This window comes from Rhineura floridana, chromosome 4 (genome assembly GCF_030035675.1).
Source record: "Rhineura floridana isolate rRhiFlo1 chromosome 4, rRhiFlo1.hap2, whole genome shotgun sequence".
NCBI lineage: Eukaryota > Metazoa > Chordata > Lepidosauria > Squamata > Rhineuridae > Rhineura > Rhineura floridana.
Window position 1 is genome coordinate 82371545 of NC_084483.1, and position 20413 is coordinate 82391957.

Genomic DNA, 20413 nt, shown 5'->3' on the forward strand with positions numbered 1-20413 from the left:
GCTGATGAAAGTTAAAGAAGAAAGCACAAAAGCAGGACTACAGCTGAATGTCAAGAAGACTAAAGAAATGACAACAGAAGATTTATGTAACTTTAAAGTTGACAATGAGAACATTGAATTTGTCAAGGATTATCAATACCTCAGCTCAGTCCTTAACCAAAATGGAGACAATAGTCAAGAAATCAGAAGAAGGCTAGGACTAGGGAGGGCAGCTATGAGAGAACTAGAAAAGGTCCTCAAATGCAAAGATGCATCACTGAACACTAAAGTCAGGATCATTCAGACCATGGTATTCATGATCTCTATGTATGGATGTGAAAGTTGGACAGTGAAAAAAGTGGATAAGAGAAAAATCAACTCATTTGAAATGTGGTGTTGGAGGAGAGCTTTGCACATACCCTGGACCATGAAAAAGACAAATAAATGGGTGTTAGAACAAATTAAACCAGAACTGTCACTAGAAGCTGAAATGATGAAACTGAGGTTATCATACTTTGGACACATAACGAGAAGACATGATTCACTAGAAAAGACAATGCTGGGAAAAACAGAAGCGAGTAGAAAAAGAAGACCAAACAAGAGATGGATTGATTCCATAAAGGAAGCCACAGACCTGAACTTACAAGATCTGAACAGGGTGGTTTATAACTGATGGTATTGGAGGTCACTGATTCATATGGTCACCATAAGTCGTAACTGACTTGAACGCATATAACAACAAATAATCATTAGAATGCTGTTAAAACACTGTCTGAGAGCCTCTGGGAGGAGCAGCCTGATAAGGATATTCAAGAGATGGAATTTGACAGCAGCAAATGTTCCAGGCAATTTGCTAAGTCGGTAATAAAGATAAGGATAACCGGAACTTATAAGGGAGCAGAATACCCTCTCTGGGACACCTGAAAGGTCACTGAAGTGTGTCTGGACTGACACATCACAGTCTGAGTATGACCTCATGCAGCCATCTGTCAGATAACAGAAACCTATAAATCTGTAGAGAATATCATAGTAAGGTACCACAGCTTCTAAGCCTGGTTGAAGATACTGCTGTTGCTGCCAACATTCCAAGGGTGAGATAATGCAATTTCTTTCTAGATAAGACACAGGAGGATAGCCTTAAGATATATTGCAATGAAGCTTGTTTGATTCTGACTTATTGGCTAAGGCCAACTAAATGCATTCATGTAAAATGTTAAGTGTTGTTTTAAAGATACTCCACTGCTGTACTCCCATTTATTTTCCTGATATATCCCAAGCCCCAAGAATTCTTGGGTGGGATCTCCAACTATTAGCCTGCCTCTTCGGGTGACTGCTGTTGGAAACCATGCAAGGTTAGGTGCACCCAATGTCTGATATATAAGGACTCTGAATAGCCAACAGACAAAGGGGAGAATGTAAGAACCCTTACCCTGTGCATTCACAAGAAAGAGAGGGTCTTGCCAGTTTCAGAACCAGTGACTGAGTTAGTCTAAGAGACTGCCCTGTGAAAAGATCTTACTAGAGGAAGGTGACACAAGTGAGTTTTTAAAGTTGGCTGAACTATCCAAGCAGCCAGAAGTACAACCAAAGGTGTGGTGGTTACAGAGGCAGACTGTCCTCAGTAGGTGGACTGAGTTTGGGGAGTATTTGACTGGCGTGGATGTTTAGGGAATTTGGCCTGAGGTAAAACAAAGCAATTGTCTCACTCTCTTTGCTCTGTCAGAATCTGTCACCAAGCGTCACTGTCGAACAGGCTTGCAACATCATAACAGCACAAGGCCTCAAACGGTCACAGAATATTTTTTCGTTCCAAACACAAACATCTATACAGCATTTCTCCACAAAGGTCAACTTTACAAATCCTGAAAATAGAATAATGAAGGGTTAATTAAAGCATTAAGATTCACCATTCTCATCTCTAACACTTTTAGAGGAGCGTTTTTATATTTTCTTTTTAGCATTGATTTTTACATTGTTGGAGGGGGGCAATTGCAAATAGCTTCAGTCTACAAATAGAAGAGGGAAAACTAAATGCTCATTACAATGATTTACAGCACAACCCTAGACATGTCTAGTCAGAAGTAAGACCCATCAAGTTCAATGGGCCTTATTCCAAGTGAGTGCATACAGGATTGCAGCATTTCCAATGGTGTGTCTATTTGCTAGGACTTCCCATTTTTGTCTCCCCACTGTGCCCCCCCCATCTGCTCCAGAGGTCTGAAAGCTTTTGGAGCAGATTGGGGGGGGCAGAGAGAAGAGAGAAGAAAAAGGAATTCTAGTCACATGATGCAGAAAGTCACCTTCATCATTTTTAGACAATTTACTTCATTTTAGGAAACAAAACCTTCTTAGTCTAACATACAAAGAATGCCCCCCCACCCGATAAATTAATGCTTTTGTTGAACATATTTCCTTCCACAACAAGTAGCTAGCTCAACAGAAACTGGGAATGACAGTAACATCATATGATTATCCCATTTTATTGAAAGAAGATTTAAAAAACCTTTATGGACAAAGGCTTAGTATAAGCTAGTTTCCTATGACTGGATGAGCAAAACTGGATTTGTTAATTAATTTTTAGTAGAAACTCTCTGAGAAGTAAATCTCACTGAGTCCAAGGAGATTACTCCCAGGCAATTTCACTATAGGATTGCAGCCTTAGATGTTCTTTACTTGCCCTTACATTTCACAGAACTTTTATTTGCTACTGTTCAGGGCTAGAGGATCATGGTTCATGCATGTTCCACCCTTCCCTGCATTTGTGTAATACATGGATGGGAAAGCACCACTAAAGGATTTTTTTTAAAAGAAATAACTCTTACATGTGCCCAACTACCTTCTTCATCCAGGGTGTTATTCAGAGCTAGTCCTACCCAGAGTAGACTCACTGAAGTTAATAGACATGACTTAGGTTTATTAGTGTCAATGGGTCTACTTTGAGGAGGGCTTCAGACCTCTAAACCCCTAGTTTAGAGCAGCCTTCCCAAACCTGATGCCCTCCAGATGTTTTGGACTCCAACTGCCATCAGTCCCAGCCAGCATGGCTAATGGAGAGGGAGTTGGTCCAATGCATAAAGCCGGCACGACGTTGGCCAAAAGTGTGTAATAAATGGCTCAAACTCTGATACTAAGCAACAGTGTAGTTAGGTAATTTTAGACTCTGGATTACATCCCATACTAAGAACGTAATGGTCTTTGAGCAATCCTTTATATGGTAAAATGCATTACTTCACTTACTTCAAATGTGGAAGCCAGCCTTGCTGAATTTGGGAGCTATCCTACTCATTCTATTGAGTGGTGTCTTAGTCTTCTGCCCTAATGCCCTGACCTAACAGTACCACTGACCCAAACACGTTTATTGGAAAGTAAACTCCACTGAAACTAATGGAATATGTTTCCTGGTGTTTTAGTACCAGGAGAAATGAACAAAGTGTCAAACCCTTGTCAGATCATTAATATTCCCTGCTCTACTATAAATACCATTCAAACCAGTCTGTTTAGTTAAATAAGCAAATGTGCATCTTTGAAGGGCATCAGAATGAGCATGTATAGACTCACAATCAACTGATCAGTAGTAAATCACAATAAAATATTTAACTTTAATGCATACTTTTCACACAGGCATGAGAAAGTGCATCTCCCAAATAAAAGGACTCATTCCTTTAAAATATATAAACTTTGAAGGGGCATGAAGTCACTAGAACTTCTATGGTGCTTGAACAGGATGTACATTTGAAATGTATAATATAAATTATATTTATTTTTTTCCAGAAGTCAAACTTCTTTACTAACAAGAGATAAACTTTTAAAAATGTTTACATAGGTATTAAAATACAATAAAGCTAAAAAACCTCTTTGTGATATTTTCTGTAAGGTCAGCAAGAAAAAATACATTTAGTATTTTGCATACTAATTTTGAACTCACTGTACAATGCTCCCTGGAGAAAATAAATAAATGGCACTTTTTTACATGGTCAAAGACAGCGGCTGAGATCTCACACCAGTTTCCTATGCTTAGTATTCCCTTTATTTCAATGAAAAAATGGAGCTGAGTGCACTGGCTGTCAAACTTTCCTTTAACTATAGCCCTTGGGTAAGGCGACAGGACATGCCTATCCCACACAATCAATGGAGCAAGCTAGTGTCTGACTGGCAGCATCAGAAGTATCTGGTGGCCATGTCTGAGAAATCCTGACTCAACACATGTTACAGTATAGTGGACTGCAGCCCTCATTAATGATTGGCATTTGAGTGGGAGGGCAAGCACCAAGTTGCATATCTGTTAAAATAAGAACAGGTGGAATCATAATGGGGAAAGAAAATTCTGGTTAGAAAGATGGAAGAGAGAAGTATGCCATGCTTAATACAGAACCACCATTTAAAAATTGAAGCTATAATGTACTCCATATACCATGAAAGAGTTATCTCAGGCTTAGGATGACATACAGCAAAAGCTGGATCCTTCGCAACTGAAGAAAGTCAATCCTGCTTGTAGACTGCAAAATCAAGTTGTTTTCCAACCATCACCATCTTCTTATTGACAGGTTGCTAAATTACTTCTGCCACTCTGAATTGCATATCAGTAATCAAAGGCTTTCGCTGACTTCATTATGCCATTGTATAACCATAGCTTCCACAGTGTAATGCCACAAGAAGTCTGTCCTTAAGGATCTCTTTTCTGGGGTATTCAGGCAACTTCAGCATGTTGATACTGAAATGGAGGGGGAAAGTATTCCATTAAGAACATGAAATCTAGGAGTAAAAGTTTGTTTTGAGCAAGATAATCAACATTTAACACCATAATCCCAAATCTGCATTCAGGTCCAAAAGTCTTGAAAATAAACACAGGGAGAAAATGCACTGCTGCATTGCAGTCTCCCTTTAGTATTCAGATGTTCTCCACGAAAAAAAATACATTTCTTTTAGCTTAAAATAAAAAAGTAATATAGCAATTTAACATGAAGTGTCCTTTAGTGAGATTGTACTACTTCCTGTTAAAAATGTGCTACAATAGTTTGAATTCTTCAACATCGTGGAAGAAATAATTGAAAATACCTGTAGCTTATGACTAGAGCAACCACTTCTGCATTGACTAATGATACTGACCAGAGGCATTTCTCTGATGAAGTTATCCAAGAATCTCTCTGATCTTGAAAAATTCTTGCCCCTCTCTCCAAAAGAAAAATGAATGAAAAGCAAAGAGATGTTCGCAGTGCAGTTAAATGAGGCTATTAACTTACCATGTACTTGATGTTGGTAGAAGATTTGGTGTATATGGCACAGCAGCAATTGTGAAATTTTGCAATCCACTGCCACCCATTATATGGGCAAAACCACCATGGGGTACCCTGGAACTGAAAACATTCACAGGTAAGACATTAAAACAGGTGTTTAAATTATCATCTTGGACAATTATGAGCATACACTGCAATCTTGTTGCTACTAATTGAAAATGAAAATGGACTGCCTTCACGTCGATCCTGACTTATGGCGACCCTATGAATAGGGTTTTCATGGTAAGTGGTATTCAGAGGGGGTTTACCATTGCCTCCCTCTGAGGCTGAGAGGCAGTGACTGGCCCAAGGCCACCCAGTGAGCTTCATGGTTGCGTGGGGAGTCAAATCCTGGTCTCCCAGGTCATAGTCCAACACTCTAACCACTACATCACACTGGCTCTCTTCTGCTACTACTAATTAGTAACAGGCAATAAAAGGACATACCAGTTTCCAGCAGTTAAAATTATGCTGAAACTTTATGTTCCCCATTTTTATTACAACACTAGAACTTTCCAAATTGACTGTGTGTGTAGCTTACACATTAACCAGGCACCAACAACTTCTTACTAATAGTGTTAATACTCTCTAGAATCAAGCAATCATTTATGATCAATACCAAATTAGCTTTTGTTTCTGTCTCATCAAACAGGCTTAATGTATGTTAGCTTCTACTGAAGCCACTCAAGAAGTGGCCTCGGTTCCTTAAACTGAACCCTACCATCACACCGAATTGTGGTGAAAAATGAATGATCACACAGCAGGTCTATAAGTTACTTTAAACTTGGAATGCTTCAGTTACCATCAAAAAAAAATTTCTGAAGTAGCATGGAGTTTCTTCAAGGATAATTAATTAGTGAATGTAACTCTACACTGGAAAGGGTTGGGGGAAGGCAAGAGGAAGGAATGCAGAGCCAATATTCATTCCTAATCCTCTATTCTCTCCCCCCCCCGCTATTCAGGATCAAACTAATAGCTGCTGATTGCAGCCTGTTTCTGCATACAAATTAGCAGAGCTTGGAAAAGTTACTTTTTTGAACTACAACTCCCATCAGCCCCAGCCAGCATGGCCACTGGACTGGGCTGATGGGCGTTGTAGTTCAAAAAAGTAACTTTTCCAAGCTCTGCAAATTAACATGTAGATCAGCCTTCTCAACCTGCTGCTCTGGTTGAAATAGCAGTGTTGGCGGGTGTGTGTGTGTAGAGGTGTAACATCTGCAGGGCACCAAATAGGGAAGGCTGATCTGGACCAAGGCAAACAAGAGCAGAACAAGATGTAGTGGTGAACAGAAGGTACATTCAGGCATTTGCCTTAAAACATGGGCTCATGAAGTGGGGATGGGAGCAGGACCGTGCACACAAGCAATGACCCCAATATCCTATGTGCACTGTGTCCCCTCCCCACCTTAGTTCCTGACTTTCCTCACATTTTTCAGGGAAGGTATGCAGGGGGGTTCTATTTGTGTGGTCCTGAACAAGAGCAGAGTCTTCTGTGCTATCAGGGTCCCTCATAAATTAGGGCAAATGCTGGAACACACTGCAAGTTGAGGTAAAAATAGCAACCTCATGTCTATTTGCCCCTCCCTCCCACTTATATGCAGTTATGGAATAAAATGATGTTTTTCTATCCCCTTCCACATTACTGATTATCCATCAGGAAGGGGTACGATTGGGAAACGCACAATGTGATAACAAATTATTCCCTCACCTCTCTCCTGGAACATCACAACAGTCACTATTTTTGTTGGCAACCATGTGTTCCTTATCACATCCAGGTGAAAGTATAATCATTTCCCCATTATACTAATGCTATTCAACAAATTACCAAGCTGCATACATTACAAAAGAATCCCAGACAGGAAATTATTGCTTTGTGCAGACCTCTGTAGCAAGGTGGCACCATCTAGATTTATATGGAGCTAAAATTCTCATTTTAGTTTCCAATGGAACTATTAAAATTGGCTAAACACACAGATACCTCACTGCAAAGATTTAAGTGATGCATTAAAACACCACAAAGGTGAAGTACTAACTAGTATCCAATGCAAATGTTTTATATGAAATGGAATGCAAGATTTCTAGATTTCAAATCTAAATTTTAACATAGGGTGCTAAAAAAAAATGCAACATCTTCAGGGAGTCAATAGCAGCAAAGCAGGTCAAAAGTGGGTTTCATTTTTACCTCAAAGATGCACTTAGAAATACTTGGCACTGGTTTTAGTCACAGTAAATATTTAGAAATGTTTCATCCTTTAACTGGGAATAAAGTCTACTGTTAAGAAAGGTGTTGCACCATCAGACACCTTCCAGTATTCTACTAAGGTGATTTATATTAGTTAGGTTCAGCAATAATTCCACATTTGAGTTTTTTAAGAACTGGTATTTCAGCAGATGGTTTTTTATTTTTGCATAAATGATTTTAGAAATGTATTTCTTAGATATGTTTAATTATGGTACAGAGTTTTTTTAATGTTCACTGCACAGAGTACCTAGCAGGGCAGGTCCTAGGGTAAATGTACCATTGGTCTCACCTGAAAGGTGATTTTCATAGGAAGGGGCCATCACTGTGGGAAATAGTTCCACCTATCGTGCGAAGGCAAGAATGTTTTTGAAGTCAAGACTAGGGACGTCATGCCCCTCCCACTCTCCAGTTCATTCGTAGCGAGTCTAAAAGAGATATCTAAAAATACAAGAACAAGGCCAACAGGCCTGCCAGGAAAATAACATAATAGTCACATGCATAACAACATGACTCTAACATAACTTCATAACATAACAGAACTAAAAGTCTTGACTTCACTCTTAAATTTAAATATAATATGGAAACAATAACATGTAACCCATTGATAAAATCGCTAGTCATCCTCCAACTGGGAGGGTCGTGATGGCCCCTTCCTATGAAAATCACCTTTCAGGTGAGACCAATGGTACATTTTCCATAGGAAGTGGGCCATCACTGTGGGATGTACCAAAGCAACCCATATAGGGAGGGACCACCCACATGTTAATCCTCATTAAGAACCTGTTGCAACACTCGTCTGCCAAAAGAAGCATCAGCAGAGGCATAACGATCAATTTTATAATGTCTTATAAACGAGTGTGGGGAAGACCAGACTGCGGCCCTACAAATATCGGCAACAGGAGCATTAGTAGCAAAAGCAGCCGAAGTGGCAGCTGACCTAGTAGAATGAGCTGTTATACTAGCAGGAACTGGCAGCTTCAGGGACTCATATGCTAAGGTAATGCATGCCCTTAACCAACGGGATAAGGTAGGATTGGATACTTTATGCCCCATAGACCCTGGATGAAAGGATACAAACAGAGACTCCGTTCGTCGAATCTCTTGGGTCCTAGACAGGTAGGTCTTGAGAGCCCTCCGGACATCCAACGAATGCCAAGCCTTCTCGAGAGGATGGGTAGGATTCGGGCAAAAGGAAGGCAAAACAATGTCCTGGTTGCAATGAAAAACTGAATCGACCTTGGGACGAAAGGAAGGGTCAGTCTTCAGCACAACAGAGTCCTTATGGAAGACGCAGAGGTGTCTAGCAGAAGACAATGCGCCCAACTCCGAAACGCGTCTGGCAGATGTGATTGCGATCAGAAACAGGACCTTGAAGGACAGTATACGTAGGGGCACAGTCCTGATGGGTTCAAACGGAGGGCGTTGCAAAGCCTGCAGAACTTTCGGCAAACTCCATGAGGGAAACCGATGGACAACAGCCGGAGAGCGTAGGGCGACTCCCCTCAAAAAACGTTTGATGAACGGATGTGAGGAGATATGATCTCCAGGAGAGGACACTGAGAGAATGGATGACAGAGTAGACGCCTGTCGACGTAGAGTGTTGGGTCGAAGTCCCATCATAAAGCCAGTATGGAGAAATTGGAGCACCTGGTGCACATTGGCCTGGGATGGATCGTGGTGGTGGGACTGACACCACTTGGAGAAAGCCACCCAGGTATGTTGATAAATGCAAGTGGTAGATGGTCTTCTCGAGGCCAAAATAATATCAATCACAGCGTCAGACAGTCCAGCTGACCTCAAGTGTCTCCGTTCAAACGCCACGCTGTTAGATTGAGCCAAGTAGGGTCCTGGTGCAGTACTGGGCCCTGGGATAGGAGGTCTGGCGTTACTGGAAGTGTCCAAGGATCCATCATTGACATTGCCAGTAGATCTGAGAACCACGGTCGGTGTGGCCAAAATGGTGCTATCAGAACCAGCTGTGCCCTTTCGGTTCGCGCCTTCCTCAAGGTTTTGGCTAACAATGGTATGGGAGGAAAGGCGTACAATAGACCGTCTGGCCACGGTGTTGTCAGAGCATCCACTGCTTCTGCTGTTGAGTCCAGGTATCGAGCAAAGTACCTTGGAAGCTGGCAATTGTGACTGGAAGCAAACAGGTCGACTGAGAGGGCGCCGAACCGACACTGGAGACGATGGAAAATGGCTGGATGAAGTTTCCATTCTCCTGGGAAGACCTGTTGTCTGCTGAGCCAGTCTGCTGTCATATTCCAAATCCCTCTGAGGTGCTCTGCTTTCAGGGATTGTAGATGTTGTTCTGCCCAGACAAAGATGAGGGAGGCTAAGTCCTGCAGAGGACGAGACCTGGTGCCCCCCTGTCTGTTCAAATGTGATTTTACACACGTGTTGTCTGTTCGAATGAGCACATGATGCAAAGGGAACAGAGACTGAAAATGACATAGAGCCAAGTGGACAGCCTTTAGTTCCAGCCAGTTGATGCTTCGAGATTGCTCTGCGTTGGGCCAAACCCCTTGAACGTACTGGGAGTTGCAGTGGGCTCCCCAACCTATGAGGCTGGCGTCTGTGGTCACGACGGTTCTGCGGGGTTCTCTGAACGACGTGCCCTTGGAGAGGTGTTGAACCTTGGTCCACCAGCGGAAGGAGAGGCACAGAGCGGGGCACAAACGAACTTTGCGATGGTTGGAGCTGGCAATGTCTTTTTGAAAAGGCAACAGAGTCCACTGAAGGGGCCGAGTGTGAGCCCGAGCCCAGGGCACAATGTGGATTGTGGAGATAAACATCCCGAGCGCTCTGGCGAGAAGCATGACGTCTGCGGATGTTTGTTGCATCAGGGACCTTGCGATGCTTGTGATGGCAGTGATGCGATCTGGAGCCAGGAAGACCATTGCCTGCAGGGTGTCCGACATTGCCCCAAGATGTAGTAGGCGTTGGGTTGGTTGGAGATGGCTTTTGTCGAAGTTGACAAGCCAGCCGTAGGTCTGCAAAACATTGAGGGTGATCATTAAATGATGATGAGCCAGCTCTTCAGATTTGGCCCGTATGAGCAGATCATCCAAATATGGGTAGATATGAACCCCTTGGGTCCGAAGGTAAGCCACTAGGATGAGTAGCACCTTGGAAAATACTCTTGGAGCAGAGGAGAGGCCAAAAGGCATCGCTCTATATTGAAAATGTTGGTGGCCAAAAGCAAACCGAAGAAACTTTCTGTGGGCTATGCAAAAGGGTACATGGAGATACGCTTCCTTAAGGTCGATAGAAGCCAGGAAGTCTCCTTCATGCAGACTCTCGGTAATGGAATGGAGAGATTCCATTTTAAACTTGCGGTATGTTACAAAACGGTTGACAAACTTGAGATCCAATACCGCCCTCCAAGATAAATCTCGTTTTGGCACAGCAAATAGGAGGGAGTACACCCCTTCCGATCTCTCAGTTGTGGGAACTGGCTCTATTGCCGCTATGTGCAAGAGGTGATGTATAGCTGTCTGCATGATGTTGTGCCTGGCTGGTGCCCTTGGGCAAGGAGACGGGTGGAATCTGTCTGATGGGGTTGCCCAGAACTCTATGGTATAGCCATAAGTGAAGAGGTCCCTGATCCAGGAGACCTTAGTGAGGCGCAGCCATCGATCTCCAAAATTAAGTAATCTGCCACCTATGGGGATGGCGTTAATACTACTTGTGTAGGCGAGGACCTCCCCTATATATGAGGACGATGAGTTGCCCCTGCGCCCTTGGTACTGACCTCTGCCCTGGAAGCGTCGGTTCCAGAAACCCCTGAATGCGTTGGAATCATAGGGTCTGAAATCGCGGCCTCGTCCTCCTGGCCGCGTTCCTCGAAAAGGCTGGTTAGAACGAAAGGAGGGAAATCGCCTAAAGGGCCTGTGGTCGATGTTCTTGACTGTGGCTAGAACTGGTTTATGGGCGTCTTTTGGATCAACCAGAACTGCCTTTAGAGCTTCCTCGCCGAAGAGTAGAGATCCGGAGTAAGGGGCCTTGGACAGGTTCAATCTGGCCGCTGAATCAGCTTGCCAGTGGCGAAGCCAGAGGGTACGGCGAGCGACTATTTGAGTCGTCATGGCTCGTGCCCCTAATTGGGTGGCATCCAAAGTGGCATCGGCCACAAAAGCTGCTGTCTTACGTAATTTCAATAGTGCTCTTTTGAAGGCGACAGGATCAGGGTTATCATCCTCTAGAAGGTCATCCAGCCACATCATAGATGCTCTGGAGAAGATGGAGGCTGAGGCGGAGGCACGCATGGCTAGGGCAGTGGCCTCGTGGTTCTTGCGGAGGGCGAAGTCTATTCGACGTTCAGTAGTATCTTTTAGGTGGGATTCCCCTTCCCTGGGCAAGATAGATCGTGAAACGAGGCGAGCAATCGGTTCATCTATGCCAGGGACATCTAACTTGGTGGCGAAGTCTGGGGCTAGGGCGTAAAGTCTGTCAGCCATGTTCTTGAAGCGTCGAGCTTTGAGCGGGTGGGCCCATTCATCGGAAGCTAATTTGGCAATTGGGTCCGGCACCGGGATGTAGTGTTCAGTAGGTGCAGGGGATTTGAGGACCTTGGCCCCTTTGAGAGTTGGAGCGGACGAAGTTGAGGGCGCAGTCTGGAGACCAAGGGTATGAAGTACCCTACGTGCGAGCGGTTGGTAATCTGAGGTATTGAACAAGCGATACGATGTATCCTCCTCATGATCTGAATAGTCGCTCCAGTCGTCTCCTTCAACATGGTCAGTGAAAGTTAACTCCTCCGCATACGAGGCTTCGTCCGTACATCTGCCTCTGGCTACATCGAAGGGATCTGGCGAGCAGGAAGGATGAGCAGCATGGAACGCGCGTTGGTCCATGTTGAGTGGGGGTATGGCAGGAACCTGTGGTAGTGACTGCATTTGTGTGAAATAAGCCAGCATGGCTTGGAGTTGGGAGAGGAAATCAGGAGACAGCTGCAGACCAGATGTGTGAGATGTATGTGCCTGGTGGGCTGTTGGAACAGATGTCTGAGGCGGTAAGCCAGAGGTAGGTTCGTTAGGCGAACCGTGAGGGGGAAAGCCAACAAACTCTTCCTCGTCAGAGGCAGTAGCAGGAGAATGGAAAATATCACTTATGTGTGTCTGTGCTGTGGTGGTTGTTGGCACAGAAACATAACGAGGACGCTTTGGTTTACTATGGCTGGAAAGATGTTTTGTCTTAGCCAGTGCTTTGGCATGTCTGGTCTTAGACGTGTTAGTATGTTGTGGCTTGGCTGATTGTGGCATGTCTGGCTGATCTGGCACCATGTGTGTTGATGGTGACATGCCTGGCTGTTCTGCCATCTTATATGAACCTGGGTGCAGTACACTGCCACGGAGGGGGCAGAATGTAAAGACCCGAACTGGCACAGCATACTACCACGGAGGGGGTAGGATACACTGGCAGATGGCGAATGCACTGCCACAGAGGGGGCAGAATGCACAGAGGTATCCACGTTAATATAATATAGGCCGTTTTAGAGTTGGCACACTCAGATTAGTGCTGTGGGCTGGATTTTTGGCTTGTTCACGGCCCCATAGGGGGCAGGATATGTAATGTAAATCAGATTTAATACAAGTCAGCCACTGATATTAAAGCTCCAGCCTTGATAATGTAATCCAGCCACTAGGATTAAAGCTCCAGCCTTGATAATGTAATCCAGCCACTAGGATTAAAACTCCAGCCTTGATAATGTAATCCAGCCACTAGGATTAAAGCTCCAGCCTTGATAATGTAATCCAGCCACTAGGATTAAAACTCCAGCCTTGATAATGTAATCCAGCCACTAGGATTAAAGATCCAGCCTTGATAATACAATCCAGCCCACTAGGATTGGAGCTCCAGCCTTAATAATACAATTCAGCCACTATGATTACAGCCACAGTAAAAATGTGTGTAAATCAGCCTTGTGTAAGTTTGTCAGCAGCACATACACACAAACATACAGATAGGTAGCCTGCAGGGGAGGTATCCGAAGCTAAATAGATGGTAACAAAAAAGGCGGGAATTTTGAATTTCAAAAAATGGCGCCCGGAAAAAAAAAAAACGGGCGGGAAAAAACGATCAAAACGGGGCTGAGGGAGAAGGAGCAATGGCGGCCGTCGCAAGCGAACTGGGGGAAGGGCTGGCCAGCACGGACTCGCCGAAAGCCGCAGTAGCGGTTGGAAAAGAAACTCTGGAAGAGCAGGTAGAGGAACACACGGCAGCCGCCGCAGAGAGAGCCGCCGTCGCGGTCTGTAAAGCCCTTCGCAGTGGGATTTAAGCCACGTAGCGAGGGCGATCTGTGGTAAGGTAGTAACGGCGGGAGCCGCAGCTGCAAGCTCCCGCAGAGATCGGATCAGCCGCAGCCGCGGCAACGATCAGGGGGGGGGAGGGAGAGGGATTCCCCTTCCCTCACAAGCGATCAAAAGCGATCTAAAAAAAAAAGAAGAAGAAGAACCGCAGCCGCGGTCACTGAGGGAGCCCCCTGGCTACGGGGGGGGGAGGGGGCTTGAAACTGCAAAAATAAAGAGAGCCGCAGCCGCGGTCTCAGAGCACCCCAATCAAGGGAATAAAAGGAATTAAATAGCCCTGAGGAAAGGGGGAAGAGAGCCGCAGCCGCGGTCTCTGAGGGGATCCTCAGTAGGCTAGACACAAAAAACAGCAAAAAGGTTTTGAAGAGAAAAAGAGAAACAAATACGAGACTTAGCTAAATGCTACGTGAAATTCCAACCTTGTTCGTACGAAGGCAAGAATGAACTGGAGAGTGGGAGGGGCATGACGTCCCTAGTCTTGACTTCAAAAACATTCTTGCCTTCGCACGATAGGTGGAACTATTTCCCACAGTGATGGCCCACTTCCTATGGAAAATAGTGCCACGGGCAAGGAGTGCCTTCAGCATCCCTCCCCACGGTCAGCTTTGTAAGGCCACCTAGAGGGTTTATGGGGCTTGGTGTAGGTGTGATGTTGAGGCCCAGCTGCTGCCCCTTACAAGTACCCAGGCATGTGTGTACAAAGCTGGGGGGCGCATGTGAGAATGATTGTATGCATAGACTGTGTTCCATTGATATGTACATAGTGCAAATGACATCAAAATGGAAACTGAGAAAAAAACATACTTTAAAACTAATTGAAGGAAGGTCACTTTTGTAGTTAGTACCCAAACAACCTATAGAGCCTTAGGGAAAAAAAGGTTTGACGCTTGATTTTTTTCCACCCTAGCTCACTGGAGAAAGTATGTTCAAAAAATCCAGCCACCAAGCTCAGCTAGGAACCCTGGGAAACTACCCAGCTTGCCCACCCCTAAGGCCAGCCCTGGCTGTCCTGCCCAAAGTTGAGAGATCCAGACTCAAACACTGCTCTGAGTTTTGCTCTTTTTATTAAAGTTACAGTTACATCAAAAGCAGTGACGCTCATTAACCTAACTACGCTTTCTAGGAACTTTTCCCTGACTAACTCTAAGCATGACTCTGCAGCACTATGACGTTGACTCAGCAACAAACACCCCGCTGTGCATCCCCTTAAGAAGGCTTGGCTTTTGCGCGAAGCCATTGGCTCCTCCTCAAAGTCTGTTGAATCTCCCACGTCAGCCTCTGGTGCACACGGGGCAAAGGGGGCTGGTTCTTCACTTCCCTGAGAGAGATGGGCAGTCAGCTGGCTCAACCACGGGAACCTGTGGGGCACCAGGCTGGGAAACATCAGGTGAAGCAGGCGGACCTTCACTGTGGGCACAGGTGTGGGAGGTGTGTCTAACAGAAGATTCCAAAGGGGCAGTACTGGTTGCACTTCAGCGGGGGGGGGATCAGGGGGAGTCGAGGTGTCAGTGACTGGGATTTGCATGCTCTGTGGTCTATCCCAACTGCTTGTCCCCTCCCCCTGCTCATCTTCACAGACCTCAGTGTCAGAGCCTGATGCTTCAAAGCCTCCCCTCCTAACCTGGGTCACAACACTGGCTCCTAGACACATGGTACTTTAAGTAACATATTAAAAATGTTTTGTATCTATTTAAAAACATATCTATCCCACTTTTCCAAATGTTGGCTCACAGATAAAACATATGTTTATTTTTAACCATTTTCCCATAACATAGGAGCACATATTTACAGGATTAGAACCCAGAGCACAACCAACATTTATTTATTTGTTACTTTGTACCCCACCTATGGTCTCAAAGGGAGCCCAGGGCATCATATATCCAATCCAACATACACTCTCATAAAATACAGCAAAGTTTAGTTCCAAATATTATTTAGCCCCAAAGCTTCATATTTTGTCTGTTTGATTACCCTTGTAATTATACTGCCAGAAAACAATGGTTCAATTGTGGATGTACCACAAACTCAGTTTGTTAGACTGAAGCAAAGAATCCATTAGGTTTTGCTAGAATCTCCTCACATTCCTTTGGGACTCCTTTTATACCTTTTGTCATACAAAGCTCTTCCCATCTTAGTACATGATCCACACCACCAAAAATGGTGAATCGGTACCAAGCGTGCTGAATAACGCTGAATGTGATTTTCTGCAAGATCTATACCTCAGTAGTTAGAAAATAAGTTAGTGATAACTGCAAGGTCACCACCTATGTGTTTTTTATGATGCTGAATTTGGTCCCTGGCTCCCAGTTCCTTTTTCAACAAATTGCTGCATGAATAGCCTAGATATTTGATCCTATACCACAAAATATGAGTCATGATACCCAATATCACACATCTCCATCACTCTCCCCTTCAAGATGCATCATCATTCCTTGGGGCAAAAGGTGTTGTTTTTGGGCAAAGAACACCAATGTGCAGTGACCACAGTCTACAGTTATGAATAAGGAAACTGTAACTGTGCACCCCAAATAAGCATTGGGCCACCCTCAATGACATTCCACACCACTATGGGAATGTCCCCTACAGCATGCCATAGAATAAGTCCAGACAGCCAGAGTTGTTTTTAAGCCATCTGAAAGCCAGCCTAAATTTGCATTTATTCATATAAATTAGCTTGTGCAAACTTCCTGCAAATTTGAGTCATGAGCATATGTCCCAAGTCTCATAAATACCTAGCAAAAATCCTGCTTGGATATGTTTTAATTCTAGAATTCCATCTCTTATCTTTTCAAACATACACTGGGATGCAACAAGCCATAGACCTAAGAGAATGAAAGCATAATCCAAATCACCTGGCCATGTACATAGATCACACCTTTTACTTGTCACTGATAAGGTGTTTTGCAATATTCTGTTTCAGAGATATATGCACAAAGTGTTATTAAATTAGAATACAAACGGCAATATGTAGTTACCGTATATTCCGGCGTATAAGACGACTTTTTAACCCAGGAAAATCTTCTCAAAAGTCGGGGGTCGTCTTATACGCCGGGTGCTGAAAAAGAGCGGGAAAATTAAGTAAAAAAAAAGCTGCAGCGGGAGTGGAAGCAGTCGCAGCCGCCGTCCAGAGAGATCGTCGCGGCGAGGAAGGCAACGCAGCAAGGCTCAAGAAGTTACTGCCGTGAGGAGTGAAGCCTCAACGGCGTTACTGCCGTGAGGAGGGAAGCCTCGGCAGAGCCTGAGATGAAATTGACTCGAAACGGCGTTACTGCCGTGAGGAGGGAAGCCTCGGCAGAGCCTGAGACGAATTGACTCGGAACGGCCAGATACAGGAGGGAGAAGCCACAAAAGGCTCCCGGGGAGAACTTGGGCAAACGGGGGGTAACGGCGGGAGCTGCAGCCGCAAGCTCCCGCTGGGAATAGAGAGAACCACAGCCGCGGTCTCTCTGATGGCCGTTAGATGAAAAACAGGAAAAATTAGCGACCCGGGTCAGGAAGAATCCCCCCCCAAGGGAGTTCCCCAGGAATAACAACAACGTTACAAACAAGACAGAGGGAAGGGAAAAAACTTGGTAAACGCACAAGTAACAAATCCTCCACACCCTGTCAGACAAATACACACAAAATACACACAGAGACTTAGCTAAGCTACGCTATAGGATCTCTATCTTGTTCGTACGAAGGCAAGAATGAACTGGAGAGTGGGAGGGACCTGACGCCCCTAGTCTTGACTTCAAAGACATTCTTGCCTTCGCACGATAGGCTTTGTATACAACAACCAGCCAATCGCCGGTAAGGTACATCGCTTGCATGTCATAAGCAGGGGTAGTCTTATACGGCGAGTATATCCCAAACTCTATATTTTAACTGGAAAAGTTGGGGGTCGTCTTATACGCCCAGTCGTCTTATACGCCGGAATATACGGTATGTGAAAACAAACTGGGTTTGTTGCATAATACTGAAGAAGCCACCCACAATACCATGCAACTAGGTCATGGTCAGTACAAATAAAAATCCCGAAACCACACACACAAAATCAAGGGGCTACTGGTTATCTTCTGCTGACATTTATGGGGAAGAGATAAAAAATGATTACAATGATAAAATATAACATAACGCATATAAAACAGAGTAGTTTACTAAAACACTTAAGCCAAATGTATCAACCCCATGCTACTTTATCCTCAATGGAAATGCATATTTATTACACGTGACAAAACATAAGTTAAAGATAGAGAAGCACAAGATATGCTTAGGAGATTTCTGCAAAATAACACTTATAGTTATTTGTATTACTAGATCAATAAAATTAATTTGATGGTCTCTGACTCAAAAAGGAAATTTGATTGTTCACTCAAGTGGCACTAAACGTTTACTCAGGTTTTAGGTGAAACCTATTTCCCAGATGCTGAACACAGACAGCCAAGCAGCTAATACCAAATCTGACCACAATTCCTCATTAAACATACACATACATGGCTTTTAGAGAGCAATTTAATGGTTACAGAATGGCAGGCTTGATAAACATCAAGCAAGATGTTTTATTCACAAATGACAAATAAACATACAGGATTTACAAATGGGATTTAAACCCAATTTCAATTTAAACTTCAAATAAGCCTAACCTCTCCACAGACAACTCTAAATCTGCAAATTCAGCATAGTGGTGGCTTAGAATATTTTTAGGATGCTAAAGAATGGTAATTACATTCCTCACTGATAATGATATTGTACATCAGTGCCCATTTATAAATAGCCAATTCATTAATGACCTCACAGAAACTTCAGTCAACATTAATCAGATGTACAGTTCATCTGAAACAGGAAATATGACAATCCCCTTTTTGATTTCTTGGTCCCTGCCTTAGAAAAAGAACAGATAAATAATGCATTTTGGATTCCAAATGGATAGCAAAAACATATTTTTTTAAATAGGTTTTTATGACCAGCGACAGTAGACTAAGAGCTAAACTAGACAAAACGATAGCATGAAAGGGAAGTTAACCTTCCCTTCACTGCCATCTCAAAAAAAAAAATATGCAAAAAACACAAACAAAACCACCCAACTGCTATTTGCCTCAGAAAGGAAGCTGTAATTATATATCATAAATGAGACTTCTCTCACTGTTGCTCTTTAATAAATGGGGGGGAATTAATCATGCATTCACCTAGTGACCCTAATTCAGTGGTTCCAAAAGTCCAATGACTTCACTCTCCTTAAACCTAGATGGCCTCCTTTCTTTCCAAAGTGATGAAGAACCTTGTATAACTAAAACATTTTAAAAGCTTAATTTTATGCTGTCAAATAGACAACTGAACCAAGGGAAGAGGTTTTAATATGAATGAATGAAAACGTAGCTTCATGGGTTGTGCAAAACTAATGTAGTTTGTTTAAAGATACACTGGTCTTGAGCATCACCTCTGAAACTTTAACACGCACCAAAGTCTGGTGGCAAAGTACAAGGACTCATTGCTATTATTCCATATAAGAATGAGGTAGGAAAGCTTTAGACCATGTCCTAGGACAAAGTAGGTCTGGGTCTGGTCAGTGCCTCAATGGGAGTTCACCCAGAAACATTATATATGCTGCTTTGAGTTCATGATAGAATATAACCCCTCCCCCATCCCCAAGAAGGCACAATTTAAATCTCCAATAGGTATGTTCTGTCATAAAAAATACTCATGGGGTGGGAAGCATTATCAACCTCCTCTTTCACAGGGGTGCTGCACATTCCAACAAACTTTCTTCCCCTCACTGGTTTTCTTTGGCTACCAGCAGCTCCTTGATAATGTTAACCTGCTCCCATCCTGAAGTAAGGGTTGCGAGGAAGGTAGGCCCCAATCCAACATTGTTGAAGGAGGCCTTCGTTTGACCCTGCAGATTTTAACAACTTCCGCCCACTCTCTAATCTCCCCTTCTTGGGCAAGGTGATTGAAAAGGTAGTGGCTGCTCAGCTGCAAGTTTTCCTGGATGAATCAGACTATCTAGACCCATTTCAATCAGGCTTCAGGCAGAAGCACTGTTTTACAGTTACTCCGGACCTACCTGATGTATAGGACCCAGAAAGTGGTGCTGGGAGACTACTGCTCAACCTGCTGGCCATTGGCGTACGGGGTACCGCAGGGTTCCATTCCGTCTCTCATGCTCTTTAACATTTATATGAAACCACTGGAAGAGGTCATCCAGAGGTTTGGAATACAATGTCATCAATATCCTGATGACACTCAACTCTATCTCTCCCTACCACCTGATTGCAGGGAGGGAGCGCTCATCCTAAACCGATGCCTGGAGGCTGTGAAACAGGGCTGTGGAGTCAGTACACCAAACCTTTGACTCCGACTCCTCTATTTTTCTACTGTCCGACTCCGACTCCACCCAAAATTGCTTCTGACTCCGACTCCACAGCCCTGGAAAGCGCTGTAAATGTCTTTTTAAATGGGAAGCTCTCGTAGGAGCATTTTTATCGCTGCCTGAATATGCGCTGATCTTGGCATCACAGCATTTGTCTTCCACCTTGAGTTATGGTGAAATGCTCAAATACAGCTGACTTCATGGGAAGCTTCTTTGACATTTTGAATTTATATGTTAAAAAAATTGTCAATCAAAA

At 43.9% G+C, this 20413-nt stretch overlaps 1 protein-coding gene across 2 annotated transcripts in view; it reads right to left on the reverse strand.

Moving 5' to 3' along the window:
• Window positions 1-3554: 3554 nt before the first annotated feature.
• Window positions 3555-20413, reverse strand: part of HACE1 (HECT domain and ankyrin repeat containing E3 ubiquitin protein ligase 1) — an 84429-nt gene continuing 67570 nt past the window's right edge. For both annotated transcript variants that reach the window (XM_061623445.1, XM_061623447.1), the window contains exons 23-24: window positions 5220-5333; window positions 3555-4690 (exon numbers count right to left, since the gene is read on the reverse strand). In XM_061623445.1, the coding sequence (XP_061479429.1) occupies window positions 4588-4690; window positions 5220-5333 (217 nt within the window). In that variant the 3' untranslated portion in view covers window positions 3555-4587. The remainder of the gene's footprint in view (window positions 4691-5219; window positions 5334-20413) is intronic.